Source organism: Phoca vitulina, unplaced genomic scaffold (genome assembly GCF_004348235.1).
Source record: "Phoca vitulina isolate PV1807 unplaced genomic scaffold, GSC_HSeal_1.0 scaffold6, whole genome shotgun sequence".
Classification (NCBI taxonomy): domain Eukaryota; kingdom Metazoa; phylum Chordata; class Mammalia; order Carnivora; family Phocidae; genus Phoca; species Phoca vitulina.
Window position 1 is genome coordinate 44,861,960 of NW_022589709.1, and position 20,266 is coordinate 44,882,225.

At 35.8% G+C, this 20,266-nt stretch overlaps 1 protein-coding gene across 1 annotated transcript in view; it reads left to right on the forward strand.

Moving 5' to 3' along the window:
• Positions 1 to 20,266, forward strand: part of EDIL3 (EGF like repeats and discoidin domains 3) — a 398,312-nt gene that overhangs the window by 227,243 nt on the left and 150,803 nt on the right. The window contains exon 5 of the mRNA XM_032404039.1: positions 2,386 to 2,499. Within this exon, the coding sequence (XP_032259930.1) occupies positions 2,386 to 2,499 (114 nt within the window). The remainder of the gene's footprint in view (positions 1 to 2,385; positions 2,500 to 20,266) is intronic.

Sequence of the window (20,266 nt, forward strand, 5' to 3'; positions counted from 1 at the left end):
GCTTCACTAGGTCTATCTAAAGTACAAGGGTACAGAAGATACCCTCCCATCTGGCTCCAAGTCTTTAGTGCCAAAAAATAAAGGACACTTCCCTCCACTGGCATTAATGGTTCATCATAAGCTGGCTCCTATCTACATCCTCTGATATGGGGTCTCAGCACTCCCCTTCCCACGCTGGGCTCCAGACAGGCTGGCTACTTGTGTCCCTGAACACATCGTCATACCATGAACGTTTCTCTTCAGAGTTGTGACTCATTCTGGTTTCCTGTTTGGAAATATACTACCATCTCCATTCTGTTGTTAATCTTAATTAAAGCTTTCCTTCAAGATCAAATTATATTTCCCTATGTGGTCTTCAGACATCAGTACTCAGTTTCTTCCTCATAAGTATATAAAATAATAACTTGTTATGTCTAACTTTACAAAATAAGGCATGCATTCTCTAACATGAAGATTTAACTTCTTATTAGCCCTTGACATATTCTCATCTAAAAAAAAAGATTGTAGTCAATATGATGCAAGGAAAGACATAGTAGGCATGTTCCCAAGTAGCCAATTATTGCTGTTGCCTTACATTCAGCTGACTATAAAATAAATAGCACAGTGACTTTTGTGCTACTTTCAAAACATAATGAAAATATTTTGCATGTTAGTCCGGTATAAATCCACACTAAGTGAAATTTTGATTAAGACTAAAAAGAGCTAAATGTTTCATCAGATAATGAATAAATGGCTCCTTCCTTCCTTCTCTCCCTCCTTCCTTCTGGAGAATTTTAGTTTCAAATATTTGGGAGTTTGTTATATTTTATAGCACATAGTTATATTTTTAGAGATTATCAGATTCTGATTTTGTCCTATTATTTGATGTCATAAAATACTCAAATTATTTAGATTCTTTCTGAACATAGTTATGAACTGTCTCTACTCTCAAACTGTGACAGTCAACCAGAAATCAAAAAGGATGGCTTTTTCAGGGAAAGTCATCATCTGCCTAAGGAAATTTAGACCAAACTTTTACAGTAAGTTTAAAATGAGAGGGTGACCAACTCTGATACCAAGAGGAGACACTGTTTAGAAGAAAAAAAGTTAAAGGAAAGAGCAAAATAGAGCTTTTGTAGTGTTTTGTTCTTGTTTGGTCTTGAAGCAGTAATTTAATGACCATAATGCTTTAAGCACTGTGAAAACCCAGGACTTCAGAACACCGTTTTGATACTTTGTAGTGTATCAGAAGGTCCATTACACATCTGGAACTATTTGTTTAGATTGTCTGCACCACTATTTCTGATCTTTTGTTAAAAATTTTATCAAGAAACATTTTTTGGTACCAGTGGTCTCCTAGATAGCATGTGGCATTCATGGAGATACAAAGAACAGTGCAGGACAGGGGCTACATTTGTAGGGCTCACAGTTTAGGTGAGAGGGTGAAAGGCACAGATACAGACAGTTCCTAGGTAATACTATTCTGGTCTGTAAGGAGCTGTGGGAATAAGAGAGGAGAAAGAGTTCAATAGAAGTAGATGACAGGAAGAGAAAGCAATGGGGAGCAGTTATTATCCATCTACTTACTAGTTCCCACACGACCCAGCATGGTGCTGTGCTTAGAGGGAATGATGTGTATCAGTGATGGATGTTTGACTGAATTAGTCATAATTTCTTTTTTCATTTATGATCATATTCATTGTATCTGTTGTCCAAAATTAGCATGGGAATTAGTACAATTTACTGAATGTTTTATATTTCATATGATTTTGCATGAGGTATAATAATGGTATATCAAAGGTAAGTCCCTTTAGTCATCCTAATTTTAGAAACCCTTGAATGAGATTAGGAAGTGATCATCATTTACATTTATTATACTTTGCTTAATGTAACGAGCTTTAGCTATTAACAGTAATTTGCTTCTCATCGCATTCATCAAAGGCAAACTATTTAGAAACTAAAACATCTCTGTCAGTTAGAATTTTAATGAATTAAGATGAAATGAGACAGTGTTAATTGGCAGTTGTTGCTGCAGGGGAGGTTTCTAGATCTTGTAAGTGATACCAATTCATCTCTCTATCAGGGTTAATTTGCTTGATTTAATTCTAAAGATACACTGAATATTTCCCCACACTATTCATATTTATTTTCAGGATTGGAGAAAGTTTGCTTCTGTTGGTCTTTCATTTGGATTCTCAATTCCACTTGAACTTGATTATTAATCAGTTGTTGATTTTAAGCACTATTTCTATTATTGACTGAACACACATATACGCACTCACAAACACACAAAAGTAATTGCATTACTTAGATTTTGTTTTACTTGAAAGGCCTAAAAGCTTCCAATAGCTAATCATTTTTTTTACCAAGAATTCTCATTTTCTCTGTTCTTTCTGTTTCCCTCAGACATAAATGAATGTGAAGCTGAGCCTTGCAAAAATGGTGGAATATGTACAGACCTTGCTGCTAACTATTCCTGTGAGTGCCCAGGTGAATTCATGGGAAGAAATTGTCAATACAGTAAGTATTCATATATGTATATATTTTTGTTGTTGTTTGCATATCCTCCATTTAGTATGGAATCTGGGTCAAAACAATATAGTTTGCTTTTAGAGTTTATAATTTATTGAAATGGCACATTTCATATTTGTTGTTGTTAATGTTATTAATATATGTCTACTCTCCAGGATAGAGCTCAGTGCGTGCTAGGCATAGAATTGGCCACCTTGTGGTCTGAAACGAGGGCGGCATTTCTCAGAGGTCCAAGTGCATCTCCCTTATGAATCCCATTTTGGCTTTTGAGTATGTGTATGACCTACATTTCCACCAGAGTGACCACTCTGCTTCAGACAATAAATTCAAGGCACTCTAACCTGATAGCCTCTATCACAAATAAAAGGAGGATTTCTATTGAGCTGGCATTCACATTAATAAGAAATTGACACACTGTTTATTGGTCTTTTTGGAAGCCTAAGAGAATAGGGTCTTATATATCAAACGATAGGACAGTAATTTGCCTGAAGTATTTACAAAGAAGCAAGAAACAACCCTTCTTCCCCAAAAGAAACAAAAACTAGGAGAAGGTAGTAACAGGATTATAGTCAGTAGGATGAAACCAGAATTGGGCACAAATACATGCTAATGAGAACAATAATGATATAGCTTAGTAATTGTTGGACACTTATAGAAACTCCATAGCACTACTGCTTTGATGTATATTATACTATTAGAGCATCACGTTATGCAAATTCAGAAGGCAGATGTAGAAACTGAGACACATAGGCTATGTGGTTTGCCCAGGCTCTCTCAGTTGGTGACAGAAGCAGGACTAGAAGGAATGTAGAATCAGGACTTGTGATTCCCAGTTCAGTGCATTTTCCTCTAAACCGAGATATCTCTTCAGATAGAATTAAATGAGAGATGATGGACTCTGAAAAACAAACTAAGGGTTCTAGAGGGGAGGAGGGTGGGGGGATGGGTTGGCCTGGTGATGGGTATTAAAGAGGGCACGTATTGCATGGAGCACTGGGTGTTATACGCAAATAATGAATCATGGATCACTACATCAAAAACTAATGATGTAATGTATGGTGATTAACATAACATAATAATAATTAAAAAAGAATTAAATGAAATAAACACAAAAGCACACTATACCTCCTCTCTCTCTTACACATGTTCATGAGCACACACATGTGCACATAAACACAACACACACACACTCGTTCCTTTTTAGCCAGAGTAACAATTTTACATGTCACTTTCCTTCTCTTCCTTTCCCTTTGACAAGGATAGTTTATAAATTAAAACAGAGAAAGTTACTTAAGGATTTATTTGGGTTATGTATATAAACAAAATGAAAAACTTCATTAAAATAATGAAATGCTGAATATCAAAGAAATACCTTGGATGGGGGAAATTTTCTAAGTTTAAAAATAATTGGAGAAGACATTAATTGTGAGTTGACGTAGGAACCTTCAGGCATGGAGGTATGGAAGGAAAGGATAGCCTGAGTAAGCAGGTTGATCATACAACCAAATAGACGAGTGGCCACCCAGTCAACTGACCTAGAAACCTTCCTGTAAAGCATATAACTGACCATGCAGTAAGTTAACTTAATTCAGATTCGATTGGTCCTTGGCCCACCCAGATACAACTCTTACATTCTTCTTTTCTTTGGTTTTGGGGGCTTGCAGATGGCTGTCCACTTAGCATTGAAAGTTGTACTAAAAAGCACCCCAAGATACCTGTAAATGAATATTTAATTACCATGATGAAGACCAAAAAACTAATGTCAGTGACTATTTGATTTCCATGTAGCCAAAACAGACATGGGGTGCCAGAATAAAGTGCCTTCCAGACAGTACTAGAACTTTGGCAGAGCTTAAAAGAATGCCTGGCTATGAACATGACCCATAGGAGGCCTGGCCAGGGGAGCAATAGGAAGATGAGACCTTCCCATTTTCCTAAAAGAAGAGCCCTGTATAGGGGACATGTCATGGGAAGCCTGCCTAGCAATGAGCGTCACTCTGAGGTGGTCAAGCACGAGCTCTCTGAATGCCCTGAAGAAGAAGTGATGTCTGAAGTTATAGGCACCCTGGGACAAGAGACCTAGGTCTTGAAGTTGTGTGTATGTGTATATATATATATATATATATATACACTTGCCTTCCTGTGTTGGCCAAGGAGCAGCTAGATAGTCAGTTGCCTACAGGTTGAAAATGGAAGGAGACCTGGATGTGAACTAGATGTTGAAACTGATGACTGAAGCCTAAAATCTCCATCAGAGATTTTGTTGAGGTCACCACATCTAAAAATACCCTTGAAAAGAAAGAAACTTGATTGATTATAGAAAGACGTACTGAAATAGACCTTGAACTTAATTGTCACCAGTTTGTGTCTAGTGTCTTTCTATTATGTTTAATAAATGTGTTTTCTTTGATTTAGTTTCATATTTATATAATCTTTATATTTAAACTCAGACTTCTCTTTGAACATGAAAGCAGTAGTGACTTTCTTAACCCATCATATGCTCTGACATTCTCCCAAAGAGATCAGAAAGAGTCACTTAGGATACACTGTAAAATATGTTCTAATTGGGGTATTTGTTTTTACTGTATTGATCTGCAAGAGTTTATAATAATTTAAGGATCCTTAATCTCCCTACTGTTTCAGTTTCTAGGGATATGGTTCTGCTTTTTTGTGTGACTTCTTAGAATTGTTAGAAATCCAGAGTAAGAAAGAGCATTCTATCGCAGTGATGCTGTAATACCACACATTGAGAACTTAAAGTACTCACTCACTACAGGGCACACAGAAACACCTGCAGATTACACGTAGTGCCAGCTCTAAACTGATTGAGGTTAGGATCCTGGGAATTGACAGTACATAGATTATAATCAATGTGCCCAGCATCCACTCTAGAGTAAGATTTATAACCTTTCTTCTGAACTTTTTGTCATGTCCCACAGGGGTACCCGTGGGTCAGCTTATGCCTACAGTTATGGCAGAGAGGCCATTTGTTTTGGCAGGTATTTCAGAAGGAAGAGGAAAGGGAGAATAATGTAGACTTAATGCTGGGTGGGTCAGAGGATACCATACTAAAATGCTGGCATCCTTGTGTTCAAATCCAAACTGACTTCACTCTAATCTTGGGTATCTGCACTCATATTACTTCCCTTCTTCCACTATTTTCTTATATCTACTGATGGGTTAATTAGGTTCTGGTGTATTTTAAAATTAAATCATTCTCAATGCCCTCCCAAATAATAAATAATAAAAGATATTGCAGAGGAATGGAATTTCCTAAATACATCTATACCAAAGTAATAAAGTATAAACACAAATAATAAACTGGGAAGTATTTATAATAAAGGTGAAAGGAAAATATTTCTTATCCTCAGTTTATTGTTTTCCAATTCAATAAAATTAAACACAACAGAAGAAAGAAAACATCAAAAACATGAACAGAACTTTCCTACAAAGGAAGTAAGTACCTTGAAATTTATCATATTATAGTTTAGTTATGTCTTCATCTTTACTCTTCAGTATATTTTGAATTTATAAGGCTTATAGTACCTTTGTGATCTGAAAAGTATAATTATATTGTAAACATCGACTTAGTGAGAGAGCACTACATATGTGAACAAAAAACTGGACTGACCGTGAATCACTCTGCTTCTTCCTCGGACCCCATATCCCTACCCCCTCTCATTTCACAAATGGAAATATAGATAAATGGAAACAGATGAAAAGCTAAGGAGGAGCAGAGGCTAGGTGACACTTGAGAAAGAATATGGAAAATAAAAACGAGGAGAAGGGAAAGAGTCCTAGGAACCATCCCAGGAAACACACACACACACACACACTCTCTCTCTCTCTCTCTCTCTCTCTCTCTTTCTGTCTCTGTCTCTGTCTCTGCCTCTCTCTCTCTCTGCCTCCCTTGTGGGCAGAGAATTTTAAAGTAAAGGAGGTGACAAAAAAAAATTTTATCAAAAGACATAAAAAGTTCCCATGAGACAATTTTACTAGAGAGAGGCCCTTCCTTCCTTCTATATGTGCTTCTTACATAGTCTGTTCTTAACTCTGCTGCCAGAGGGAGTCTGTTAAAGCAAAAGTCAATACACATCACCTAGCAGTTCAGAATCTTCCACTGACTTCTAATCTCACACTAAGTGAAACTTAGTCCCCCTGTTTCCTGAGGCCAGTAGGATCTGCCTGTGCCTCTGCCCTATTCACTCAGCTCTGTGACCACATCTCATGGGACTCTCCCTTGCTTGTACTGTTTCAGCCGCACTGGCCTCCTAACTATTCTGGCACACACCTGGTGCAAGCCTGGCACATCCTTGCCCTACAGCATTTCCGTTCCCATCTCCCCTTTTCTGTAATATTCTATTATGATGTTATGAGTACTCCAATACTTCCTTTGGGTCTTTGCATAAAGGCATCCTCCCAGTGGGGCTTTCCTCAGCCTCTCTACTTCCCTACCTCAACCAAAACAACACCCACCCCTTTTTCTGTTATAGTTTTTCTCCTTAGCACTAATCATTAACATATCATATTTTTACTTATATATATTTTTTTATTGACTATTCCTCCAGTGGAGTATATCCTCCATGAGGGAAAGAGTGTACTATTGTAATCACATTTGCCAGAAGAGAACTAGCAAATGGTGGGTGCTCAATAGACATTTGCTAAATGAATGAATGAATGAACCTAGCATTCTGAGGTAAGTATAGAAATGGTATCTGATTTCTCAGTGTCCTCAACTACCACCAAGTTATTTTTTACCTGACTTCCCATTTTTTGAGTAGTATGCTAAAGATGCTTTTGCCAGTGTAATGAAATATAATTTGGTATATTAACTGATACTCTGTAAATCATACCACAAGTTGAATTGTTTTCCTTTGACTTTGATAAAATCTTTTATAACTCTATTTTGCAATAGGGTTATGCAGATGGATTTTAAATAAGAAAAGTAAACAAAGACTCACCATAGCACATAGCACATACCCTCCCCGATGCCGAGCGACGTTGAGCACTTTTTCATGTGTCTGTTGCCCATTTGGATGTCTTCTTTGGAAAAATGTCTGTTCATGTCTTCTGCCCATCTCTTGATTGGATCATTTGTTCTTTGGGTGTTGAGTTTGATGAGTTCTTTATAGATTTTGGATACTAGCCCTTTATCTGATATGTTGTTTGCAAATATCTTCTCCCATTCTGTCAGTTGTCTTTTGGTTTTGTTGACTGTTTCTTTTGCTGTGCAAAAGCTTTTTATCTCGATGAAGTCCCAATAGTTCATTTTTGTCCTTGCTTCCCTTGCCTTTGGCGATGTATGTAGGAAGAAGTTGCTGTGGCTGAGGTCGAAGAGGTTGCTGCCTGTGTTCTCCTTTAGGATTTTGATGGACTCCTGTCTCACATTTAGGTCTTTCAACTATTTTGAGTCTGTTTTTGTGTGTGGTGTAAGGAAATGGTCTAGTTTCATTCTTCTGCATGTGGCTGTCCAATTCTCCCAACACCATTTGTTGAAGAGACTTTTTTCCATTGGACATTCTTTCCTGCTTTGTCGAAGATTAGTTGACCATAGAGTTGAGGGTCCATTTCTGGGCTCTCTATTCTGTTCCACTGATCTATGTGTCTGTTTTTGTGCCAGTACCATACTGTCTTGATGATGACAGCTTTGTAGTAGAGCTGGAAGTCTGGAATTGTGATGCCGCCGGCTTTGCTTTCCTTTTTCAACATTCCTCTGGCTATTTGGAGTCTTTCCTGGTTCCATACAAAATTTAGGATTATTTGTTCCATTTCTTTGAAAAAAGTTGATGGTATTTTGATAGGGATTGCATTAAATCTGTAGATTGCTCTAAGTAGCATTGACATCTTCACAATATTTGTTCTTCCAGTCCATGAACATGGAACATTTTTCCACTTCTTTGTGTCTTCCTCAATTTCTTTCATGAGTACGTTATAGTTTTCTTAGTACAGATTCTTTGCCTCTTTGGTTAGATTTATTCCTAGGTATCTTATGGTTTTGGGTGCAATTATAAATGGGATCGACTCCTTAATTTCTTTCTTCTGTGTTGTTGTTGGTGTATAGTAATGCCACTGATTTCTGTGCATTGGTTTTATATCCTGCCACTTTACTGAATTCCTGTATGAGTTCTAGTGGTTTTGGGGTGGAGTGTTTTGGGTTTTCCACATAAAGTATCATATCATCTGCAGACAGTGAGAGTTTGACTTCTTCTTTGCCGATTCAGATGCCTTTTATTTCTTTTGTTGTCTGATTGCTGTGGCTAGGACTTCTAATACTATGTTGTCGATGTGTTTCTTTGCTTTTGTTATTAATTGGCTTATATAGTTTCCTGCTCCCATGTTAGGGGCATAGATATTTACAAACATCAGATCTTCTTGTTGGATAGACCCTTTAAGTAGGATATAGTGTCCTTCCTCATCTCTTATTATAGTCTTTGGATTAAAATCTAATTTTTCTGGTATAAGGATTGCTACCCCAGCTTTCTTTTGGTGTCCATTAGCATGGTAAATGGTTTTCCACCCCCTCACTTTCAATCTGGAGGTGTCTTTTGGTCTAAAATGAGTCTCTTGAAGACAGCATATTGATGGGTCTTGTTTTTTTATCCAATCTGATACCCTGTGTCTTTTGATTGGGGCATTTAGCCCATTTACATTCAGGGTAACTACTGAAAGATATGAATTTAGTGCCATTGTATTGACTGTAAGGTGACTGTTACTGTATATTTTCTCTGTTCCTTTCCGGTCTATGTTACTTTTAGGCTCTCTCTTTGCTTAGAGGACCCCTTTCAAGATTTCTTGTAGGGCTGGTTTTGTGTTTGCAAATTCCTTTAGTTTTTGTTTGTCCTGGAAGCTTTTTATCTCTCCTTCTATTTTCAGTGACAGCCTAGCTGGATATAGTATTCTTGGCTGCATATTTTTCTCATTTAGTGCTCTGAATATATCATGCCAGTCCTTTCTGGCCTGCCAGGTCTCTGTGGATAGGTCTGTTGCCAATCTAATGTTTCTAACAGTGTAGGTTACAGATCTCTTGTCCCAAGCTTCTTTCGGGATTTTCTCTTTGTCTCTGAGACTCATAAGTTTTACTATTAGATGTCGGGGTGTTGATTATTTTTATTGATTTTGAGAGGGGTTCTCTGTGCCTCCTGGATTTTGATGCCTGTTTCCTTCCCCAAATTAGGGAAGTTCTCTGCTATAATGTGCTCCAATATACCTTCTGCCTCTCTCTCTCTTTCTTCTTCTTCTGGGATCCCAATTATTCTAATATTGTTTCATCTTATGGTATCACTTATCTCTCAAATTCTGCCCTTGTGATCCAGTAGTTATCTCTCTTTTTCTCAACTTCTTTATTCTCCATCATTTGGTCTTCTATATCACTAATTTTCTCTTCTGCCTTATTTATCCTAGCAGTTAGAGCCTCCATTTTTGATTGCACCTCATTAATAGCCTTTTTGATTACGACTTGGTTAGATTTTAGTTCTTTTATTTCTCCAGAAAGGGTTTCTCTAATATCCCCCATGCTTTTTTCAAGCCCAGCTAGTATCTTTAAAATCGTCATTCTGAACTCTAGTTCTGACATCTTACTAATGTCTGTATTGATTAGGTCCCTGGCAGTCGGTACTACCTCGTTCATTTTTTTGAGGTGATTTTTTCCATCTTGTTATTTTGTCCAGAGGAGAATAGATGAATGAGAGAACAAAATGCTAACAGGGTAACAACGACCCCAGAAAAATATACACTAAACAAATGAGAAGAGACCTAAAACCAGGGGAAAAGAAAGGGAAAAAAAGAAAAAAGAAAAAAAAAACAGAATATGATCAGATATGATCAGGCTGGTGCATAGATCAGTGCCACACACTAGATTTGGGGTGTATTTTGGTCTAGAAGAAAGTGCCTCCCAAAATTTTAAAGAAAGAAAAACTTCTATATGTACAAAAATAAGGGTAAATATGATGAAGGGATGGAATATGACTATAAAGATGAAAATTATAAAAGATTTTATAAAAGGAATTGGTAAGATAAGTTGGTTGAAAAAAGAAAGAAGAGGACTTAAAAAAAAAAAAGGGAGAGAATGTGATCAGGCAGGAGACTAGAACAAAGCCATACATTAGAGATTTAGGGTATATTTTGGTCTGTTAGAAGAAACTGTATCCCAAAATTTTAAAGAGAGAACAACTTATATATATATATATACCAAAAATAAGGTTAAGTACTATGAAGGGATAAAATATTACTCTAAAAATGAAAAATAAAAATGTTTTTTTTAAAAGGGATTGATAAGATGTTGGTTGAAAAAGCGAAAAATTCAAAAAAAAAAAAAAACTGAAAAAAATAACTTTGAAAGACTAAAGAATCATGGGAAAAAAGCCATGAATTCTATGTGCTGTATTCCCCTAGTGCTGGAGTTCTGCCATTTCACTGATCGGTGAACTTGGTCTTGGCTGGCTGTTCTTGCTGGTCTTCTGGGGGAGGGGCCTGTTGCGGTGGACCTCAAATGTCTTTGCCAGAGGCAGAATTACCCTGCTCTTGCTGGGGGTGGGCTAAGTAATCTGCTTGGGTTTGCTCTCGGGAGCTTTTGTTCCCTGCAAGCTTTCTGCACAGCTTTGGAGGACGAGAATGAAATGGCAGCCTCCCAATCTCCGCCCCGGAGGAGCTGAGAGCTTGGGGCCCCACTCCTCATTGAGCCTCCAGAGAAAAGCAGTCAATCACTCCCATGTCCCCGGTCTCTGGCTGCACTCCGTGCCCACCTGGCCTGTGACCAAGCATTTCTGTCTCTGTCACCCAACCGGGTGTGGAGTCTCCAAACCCAGCAGATCCCTGCAGTGCGCTCCCGGGCCACTCCTCCTGGGGGAGGAAAGGGAGTCTCCCCGGATCTGCCGCTTGTTGGGTCCCTGCTGGAAGAGCAGTGGCCCAGCTGTGCCACAGATCATGGTTTATGGCAACCCTGAGCTGAGAACCCGCTCCTTGGCTCCATCTCTACAGCCAGCTTCCCTTCTCCAATACCTGGGAGCTCTGCCGCACTCAGGCACCTCTGGTCTTTCTGTGACCCTGAGGGTCCTGAGACTACACTGTCCCAGGGAGGCTTCCACCCCCAGCTTAGCCACTGGAGCGTCATCCCTCAGTGGAGCAGACTTCTAAAAGTTTTGATTTTGTGCTCCACTGCTCTATCACTTGCCAGTAGTGGCTGACAGAGGCCCCCTCCCCCGCCGTCTATCTTCCCGAATATTGCCTCGGATTCACTTCTCCGCACATCCTACCTTCCAGAAAGTGGTCGCTTTTCTGTTCAGAGAGTTGCTGCTATTCTTTTCTTTGATCTCCTGTTGAGTTCGTAGGGGTTCAGAATGTTTGATCCCTATCTAGCTGAATTCCTGGGACCAGACGAAATTTAGGTCTCCTACTCCTCCGCCATCTTGGTCCTCCCCCCCCATTTAGGCCACTTCTGCATTCAGACATCTTGTTAATTTATCTTAGATCATTATTTATTTCTTATCCATTTCAAATATCAGGTAGACATATATGAATGCTGTGATGTAACTACTACCACTAGTAAGTCTTGAAAATATAAAAGTGGTAATTTTGGATATAACTCTTTAAGTGGTGTTGACAGACTGATCTCGATATCTGTGTGCGTATAATCATAAAGATTTGTTTTTCTCAGATTTTTAATCTTTCTCTGTCTTTCCCTCATTTTTACATGCCCTTCAATTTTAAGCAATTTATTAAGACTATCTTTGCCAGTGTGGGTGATGGGCATTAAGGAGGGCACATGATGTGATGAGCACTGGGTGTTATACGCAACTGATGAATTATTGAACTCTATACCTGAAACTAATGATGTACTATATGTTGGCTAATTGAATTAAAAAAAAAAAAAAGATTACCTTTGCCAGTGCAGTTAAGTGAAATATTTTTAATATTAGTGATATACTACATTTTTAAAACCTAAATATATTTTTATTTTATTTTATTTTATTTATTTATTTTTTTAAGATTTTATTTATTTATTTGACAGAGACAGAGAGAGCAGGAACACAAGCAGGGGGAGTGGGAGAGGGAGAAGCAGGCTTCCCGCTGAGCAGGGAGCCTGATGTGGGACTCGATCCCAGGACTCTGGGATCATGACCTGAGCCGAAGGCAGCCGCTTAACGACTGAGCCACCCAGGCGCCCCATAAAACCTAAATATATTTTTAAATTTACAGTTAAACAATTAAAAGCAAGATGTTTAAGATACTACTTTAATAAATATTATTTCAAAATCTATGTGAATTCTTTATCATAATGTATGTCTTTAATTAATATAGCTATTACACATTTTTACTTTATAAGGAATAAATTTATACCTAACCCTCTTATGACATGATGTCCAATTATGTAGTAATAATTATTATTATGCAAATCAATCACCTATCAAACATAGTCAGTAAATGTAATATTTCAAATGTTAATAACAAAAGTTTTAATACTTGGCAAAAATCTGCCTATATTTTTCCAGTAATTATTTGCTAATTATATTTGTAGGTAGGCTAAGGCAATAATACTTCTGATTTAAATATTTCAGTTTAGATTTCCAGGTATTGTTCGTATAGCTTATCACTTCCTTTGGCAGATCTCAATTATTTTTAGCTTTATTTTTCATTTATTTATTATGGGGAATTTAATTTTTATTATTTTTAATTTTAATTTAAGTTACATTTGAATGATATGTGAAAATCATTTATACGTGCTGATACTATTTATTATAGTATTACAGCCATTCTCCTAATTATAAAGTCCTAATTTATATTTCCTTATTGTTTTTAAATGGTATAAGCTCAAGCGTTCAGCCATTTTCATACACAGCTTGAAAGGAAATGATGATGAACTGGAATGAGAAACCTATTCTCATAAGAAAATACATGCTTTGCTGTGTATGTTTAACAGAACGTGATGTTTAAAGTAAGCGCAATGGAAATTGATAGCACTTTAGTTAACTAATCTAAAAATAACTAGGATTGTTTTCATTGATTGGACTATATGGCCCACAATAGCCATATATAGTTCCCTGCTGGGTGTTTAAATGTGACATGATTAAATTTCAGAAATGGCACTCAAATTCATTTTCATCACTGATACTATTTCTGGAAATTAAGATAGTTACCAAGGGATCTCTTCTAATGCAACATCCAAACTACTATGCCAAAAAGTATTAAGACTTGGATGGTTTCAGAGGGTTTTATTAAAAATGAAAACTAAAATCTTCAACTGAGGATAAAGTGATGTTTCTTGAGTGTCATAATTGTCCAATTTTTTAAAAAAATTAAGCTTTATAATCTATCCTGTAGCCCCTACCCTAAGAATTCTACCTATAAAGTAATAAAGACAGAGATGATGATACATGTGAACATATTTTTAAAAATATAAATTAATATTTCCATATCTTCATTTTTTGGGCAGATGTAACTCTTTAAACCTTTGTTACAAATGAGCTAGTATGTATAAATACACAAACATATGCAACATACACTATATAAATGTACATGTGTATCTTTCCTTTTGATAGCAATGCTGCCAAGTACATTTGTACAAGTACAAGCTTATGCAGTGAAAATTGTTAAAACATTTATAGATAACTAAATCATGTGATATTTATTTTTATATGCTCAACACTTAATTATTGCTTTTGTAAATAACTAAACACTCTACTATATCACCAACTAGCTGTCATATGATAATGTTGATTTTAATTTAGACTTTTACTGTGTGCCAAGACTGTCCTAAGTACTTTAAATATTGATTTATTTAACCCTCTTAACACTCTTTCTAGTGGGTTCTATTTATCACTGGCTCCATTTTACAGAGAAAACTGAGCATGCTCAGTAAATAATTTGCCTAAGTCAACATGGCAAGTCAACTGTGGTCCTGGCCTTCCCTCCAAGCATCGCAGCTGCAAGAGCCTGCACTCCTAAGCGTGATTGATTCTGCTCCTTGTAGGATGAAAGGAGCACTGTTCATTACACTGTATGCTGTAAGAACATTTGTACTTGAGGAGTGGCCTTGGCGAGTGTTGGAAGAGTAAGAGGAAAGAGCACAGACTTTGCATTCAGATAGAACTGGGGTATAAACTCTGGATTTTCCTCTTTGTAACTAAGTGTCTGGATAAATTAGTTGCCCTTTCTGGGCTTCAGATTTCTCATCCATCAATGGAGTTAATATAACCATTTGGTTTATATAGATAGGTAGGATAAAATTAACAGCATATATAAAGTACTTAGTAAAATTGTAGATCAGTGAATGTTATAAATAAATAATTGCATTAATAAATGAAAGGACACAAGGATCTTTGAGTTATTTGAAAAGCCAATACCAGTGATCCCACCTTTTCTTTTGTTATAATTTTGTGCGATTTTAATTTTTTGTATACTCAAACAACTAACCTATCTTTAGTAACTAACTATGTACTTGAGAACAACTTGTGTAGAAGTCAGGTATAATGTCTTGCATACCATGTTTTAGTAGTACATTAATTTAGGAAATTCTTGGCATTAATATAATTTTTAATAAACAAATATCAATCCAACCAAACCATTATAGGAGATAGGAGTTGCTTTGGTTTTTTAAAAAATGACATCACATACGTCTGAACCACAAACATCTAATTTCATTTCTTTTTTTTTTTTTTTTTTTGGTGTAACGTTCAGTGATTCATTAGTTGTGTATAATACCCAGTGCTCGTCACATCACATGCCCTCCTTAATGCCCATCACCCAGTTACCCCATCCTCCCACCCCCCTCACCTCCAGCAACTCTCAGTTTGTTTCCCAGTTTATCCATGTTTTTATGTTTGTAATTATGGTAAGCTAACACTGCTGTTTGATCAAGTATTTTAGTGAATGGTAAAGAGAAACTAATGGTGGAGTGAAAAATTCCAGTATTTTCTTACTCTAAGTAGATGAACAAAGATTATAGTTTTGTACCATATAACACTAAATTCCTACTCTGCTATGTCCAGGTACGACATAGATCCAAAAGCAAAATATAAACAAATTATGATATAAAATAAAGAATATTAAAAATAAGAGGTATTTATCAGGAAGTAAAAATGAGAATTAATACACATATAAATTTAGTAAGAAAATTACAAAGTTCATTATTATAATATAGAAAATGTATTCATTCAATCATGTGATCAAATAAACTAGCCACAAATATTTATTGATTTTTTTTCTTAATATAAGTGTGTACAGGTTTTGAGAACATATATGAATGAATTCATTCATTCACCAAATTGCATCCAACAGTAGCCACCCACCAGAGCTGGGGCAAAATGGTAATTAAAATAAATTCAGTTCCTGCTCTCATGGAGTACATAGATTAGTGGGAGAGAAAAACAGGAATTATATAATATCTAATTATAAAGCATGATGAGTGCTATGAATGAAAAGAAAAGGGAGCCATTACAGGGGTGACTGTTCTGTTTTGGGGGTTTAAGGAAATGACATTTGAGCTGAAACCAGAAGAACATATAGTAGGTACCAAATGGAGGGTGATGGAGAGGGGAATTTTACAAGAAAGACGATTTGCACAAGGATAAATATACCCTTTGTCCTTTAGAATCTTAATATTTAGTGGATGGCTTCAGTTCCTGTGTAATCATCATGTGATGATATTTTTAGGATGATCACTTACCTTTTAGGCCCTGACAATGTGGGGTCAAGAATAGTCAATGGCAAACAACATTTATATATTAAACATCCATCTCATGAGCTGTCATTTTGCGCAACCATAAGGGATTTTTAAAACACCAAAGTAGACTTTAACTTTTGTAAATATATCAAGAAGTCAAAGAAAAGCAAAAAAAAAAAAAAGAAAGAAAGAAAGAAAGAAAAGTAAAAGAAACCAAAAAATCATTAACTTGAATCCTAGTTTTATTCCAGATTAAAAAAAAAAAATCTGTTCTGTTTTAGAAATTTGAAATGACATGCTTTAGCAATGTTTTTGTCTTTTAAAGCATCACCTGAGATAAATTTAAGAATACTTTCCTTGAAATACATAAAGTTAGGAATTAATCTGGAAATCTAATAGGACAGGAGAAGGACAATTTGCCTCAATCTTTCACCTTTTGCAAACATAATAAAAAATTAAGAAATCAACTATGGATTGATAAAAGGTATATATTCAGGATTAATTGTATAATGTTATATCTAAGATACATAATATTTAAAGTCTACCCATAAATATATAGAGATATAAACAGAAATAACCATTACTACAAATACTTGAGTATAAATTATTATTTGAACTTAATTTCTCACAGTCTTTTTAAAAAGATGTGACAGTAAGTTTTAAAAAAAACAAAACAGAGTACTGTGCAAGTATATCAATAGCCCTTAAGGAAAGAAATGGTTCCAACATTACTGCAGGATGAAGTCTTTGCAACAATAAACATAAAAAATTGACTTAATGACAAAACCGAATTGGATTTTCTGTGTCTGACGTGCAAGTTCCATCTTCAATCACATGCCTCTGGGTATATTTTTCCAAATGTTGCCCAACAGTTTTGTACAGACATATCACTTTGAAAGTTTACCTGTTGTACCTTAAAGTGATGATCTAATAAAGGAAAGATAGAAAAAAATATCTGCAAAATGCTCAAATAGACCCCCGGGACTTGTTAAATTCCTCTAACAAATTGAATCAGATTCTCGTTACCTGACAGTTTTGTACTTGATTGCAAATAATTACTGAAACATCCAGTAAGATCTTCTTGATTTTCAAATTGTATTAACATGCCCATTCTCTGCTGAACTGCATATGTCCAGGGGTTAACGTTTAGTCTGGCATTTATACTCCAGGATAAAGTGCATTCTAATATTTCCTAAGTCAAAGATGAAGTATGCAGAGATCAGAAGGGTTTGGGAGCAGGACAACTTGATTTCATCCTCATAAAATTTAAAATTGTATGGTTAAAAAAATTGTATTTTTCTCAGACTGAAAATATCAATCTTTTCAACCATCACTGTTCCTCCCCTTGTAAAAAATTTTTTGAAAAAAGAAAAGATAAAAGGAAGAACCCAAATAAAGTCTATACAATATAGAAAAAAAACAAAAATCTGGGCACCTGGATGTCTCAGTGGGTTAAGCATCTACCTTCAGCTCGTGCTTGCTCTCTCTTTCTCAAATAAATCTTAAAAAAAAAATCTATAATGAAACCACTAGAAAAGAACTCATCTGATGAATTTATACTTTGAACATGGTTAAAACGTAATTTGTGGGCTAGTCATTATCCTGTACAGATGGTAACATGGCATTATGAGGTGCTTAGGTAAAATTTAGGGTTTGAATTATCAAAGTGGGTATGAAATGGTTATTTCATAATGGAGAAATTTGAGGCACAAACCACAATGGTCTCTCCCTTTATCACATCCACCAAACAGCAGAAACAAATGCTTTTCTCAAATAGGAGAAAGGAAAGAATATAGATGATTTCTGATCTTTTGCACAATTTTCCATGATTTCCTGAAATCCCAAGAGTTTCAAATAGTTGCAATAAAATTTTACTGGCAAGAATGGAGCTAAGTTGGGCAGAGATAGCAACAACTGGCATGACCCTAGTCCCAGTTTTCAACCGAATCAGAGACTTGAAAAATGATGGCTTCCAGCAGTATGTAAGACAGAGAGTCACATACATGTTTTAAGTGTCATCTTCAAAACTATCTTCTTCAGCTGAAGGATAGGAACACAACAGATCCCTTTCCGGCATGAGGCATACTGAATTGTAGGCACAATTGGCACATCCTGGTAAGCTAGTTATTAAAATGCCAATGATAGCTTAAGGAAGCATTGCTAATTAAGATTCAGATTTAGGGATCAGATGAGAATGGTAAAGTGGTAAAATTGAAGGGAGATTGCTAAAGATCAAATTTAAGGCAGGTAAAGAAATTCTATCTGCAATGGTACCAAAAAATGAAATAAAAGCAAAATCAGAAAAATAGAGAATAAAAACTCTTTGAGAGAGCAAGGAAAAGAATTTTTCCAAAATAAAAGCTGGTCAAGGAAATGGATACTTAAGAAAAGACGTTTTAATTTGGAGCCTCAAGCCATTAATGGCCCTTAAATAATTACAGTGGGTGGTAGAAGAGAATGCCAGATTGTAGCTATTCCAGATTGAGCAGGTGTTGAATGAGAAATAATAGCCACAGACACTCCTCCCAGGTTATGGTGCACTCTACTTTGAGCATATCTTAAACCCCAAAGAGCCATTAAGGTGGCCAAGGACCTAAAAATAAATTTCGTAATAGTTACCTTAATAGCTTTATCTGGTCAATAATACACATTCTTTTTAGAACTCTAAAGGGAATGGACACATAAAGTATCCAACTTAAAAATAAATTGAATTTGAGGACTATGGTTCTATAAAAGGAAGTAGAGACAGAGCAAAGTCAGTAAATCCAATACTAAAATTCAAAGAAAACAGGAGCAGGGACAGAAAATAAACTCTTCTGTCAAGAAAAATGGATAGAACTATAGTTATATAAGGAAGCCTATAAATACTCAGCACTATTATCTAACTACAAAATACCAAGAAATTGAACTGCAGCTCTTAGCTCCAAGAAACCCAAGGATATTTGTGGTGGTTTGTTCAAAATAAAATTCCCTTTTTATTTTCTCTGGTACACTCAGGCAGACACACGATTTTTTAAACATCCATAAAATGACTATTTGGCATATAAATATTGCTTCATATCCACTCGGCAGTAACTTAATAATACCGTTTCCTTTCCCATTAGAATTATTCGTGGATTCTACTATTGTGAATAGTTTTCAGTTTAACAGAACGTGAGCACTTTCCAACAGGGATTAATATAAGGATGTTCTTGGTCCCACCCTTTGAGGTGCTTCATTCAGTTTTTAATCAAAGGTACAGAACCCTCAAAGCATGGATGGATAGAGTTCAAGGTGTCTGCATCTGTTGATAAGAAAACCAAAATGGCTACCTGCAATGTAGAATTTCCATCAGTTATGTTGATGGAAAAATGTTGGCAACAACAGATCAAAATATTAACAGTACCTTTTCACTGATTGAAATCACAGATATTTTTATACCGAAGTCTACTTGTTGCTCATATCTGAAAAAAATATTTATATTTTTTATTAATATGAAACTATAGTAGACCTCCCACTAACTCAGTTATTTAATGTGTTAATAGATAAGCACATATGTTACTATATCATCTATTTTTCAATAGTTTGGTAATTACATTGCATTTCTGTGTATTTCATTTTATACACTAAACAGAATTATTCTGAGGAAAGCCTCTAGTCTTCACCAGACTGATAAAAGGATCCAAAGCATAAAAAAAGGTTCAGAACCCTGAGTTAATGGCTTATTGGTTTCAAAATATATTACTTTCCTCCTGTATAATATGGCTGAAGCTTTTGGAAATAAAAGCTATTAATGAGCCATTTTCATTGAATGTCTATTCCTGGCCTTTCTGCTGAGTTTTGATCTCTAGTTCCATGTGTAAAAGCATGTAAGTAAAATAGCAGAACATGATACTATTAAGCCACATTTTTGTCATTGGTTTACAGAGGTTTTATTAGCAGTGTTTTTTTTAATCCCAAAATAAGTTTACTTATTTATAAAGTAGATACACAATTTCAGTATTAATGCATGCATTACAAAATATACAGAAAAATAATATTTTAAAGCATAAACAAAGATGAATAAATAATATGCGTTTACATTTACATCTTGTCTTATTATATACCATTTCATATGGC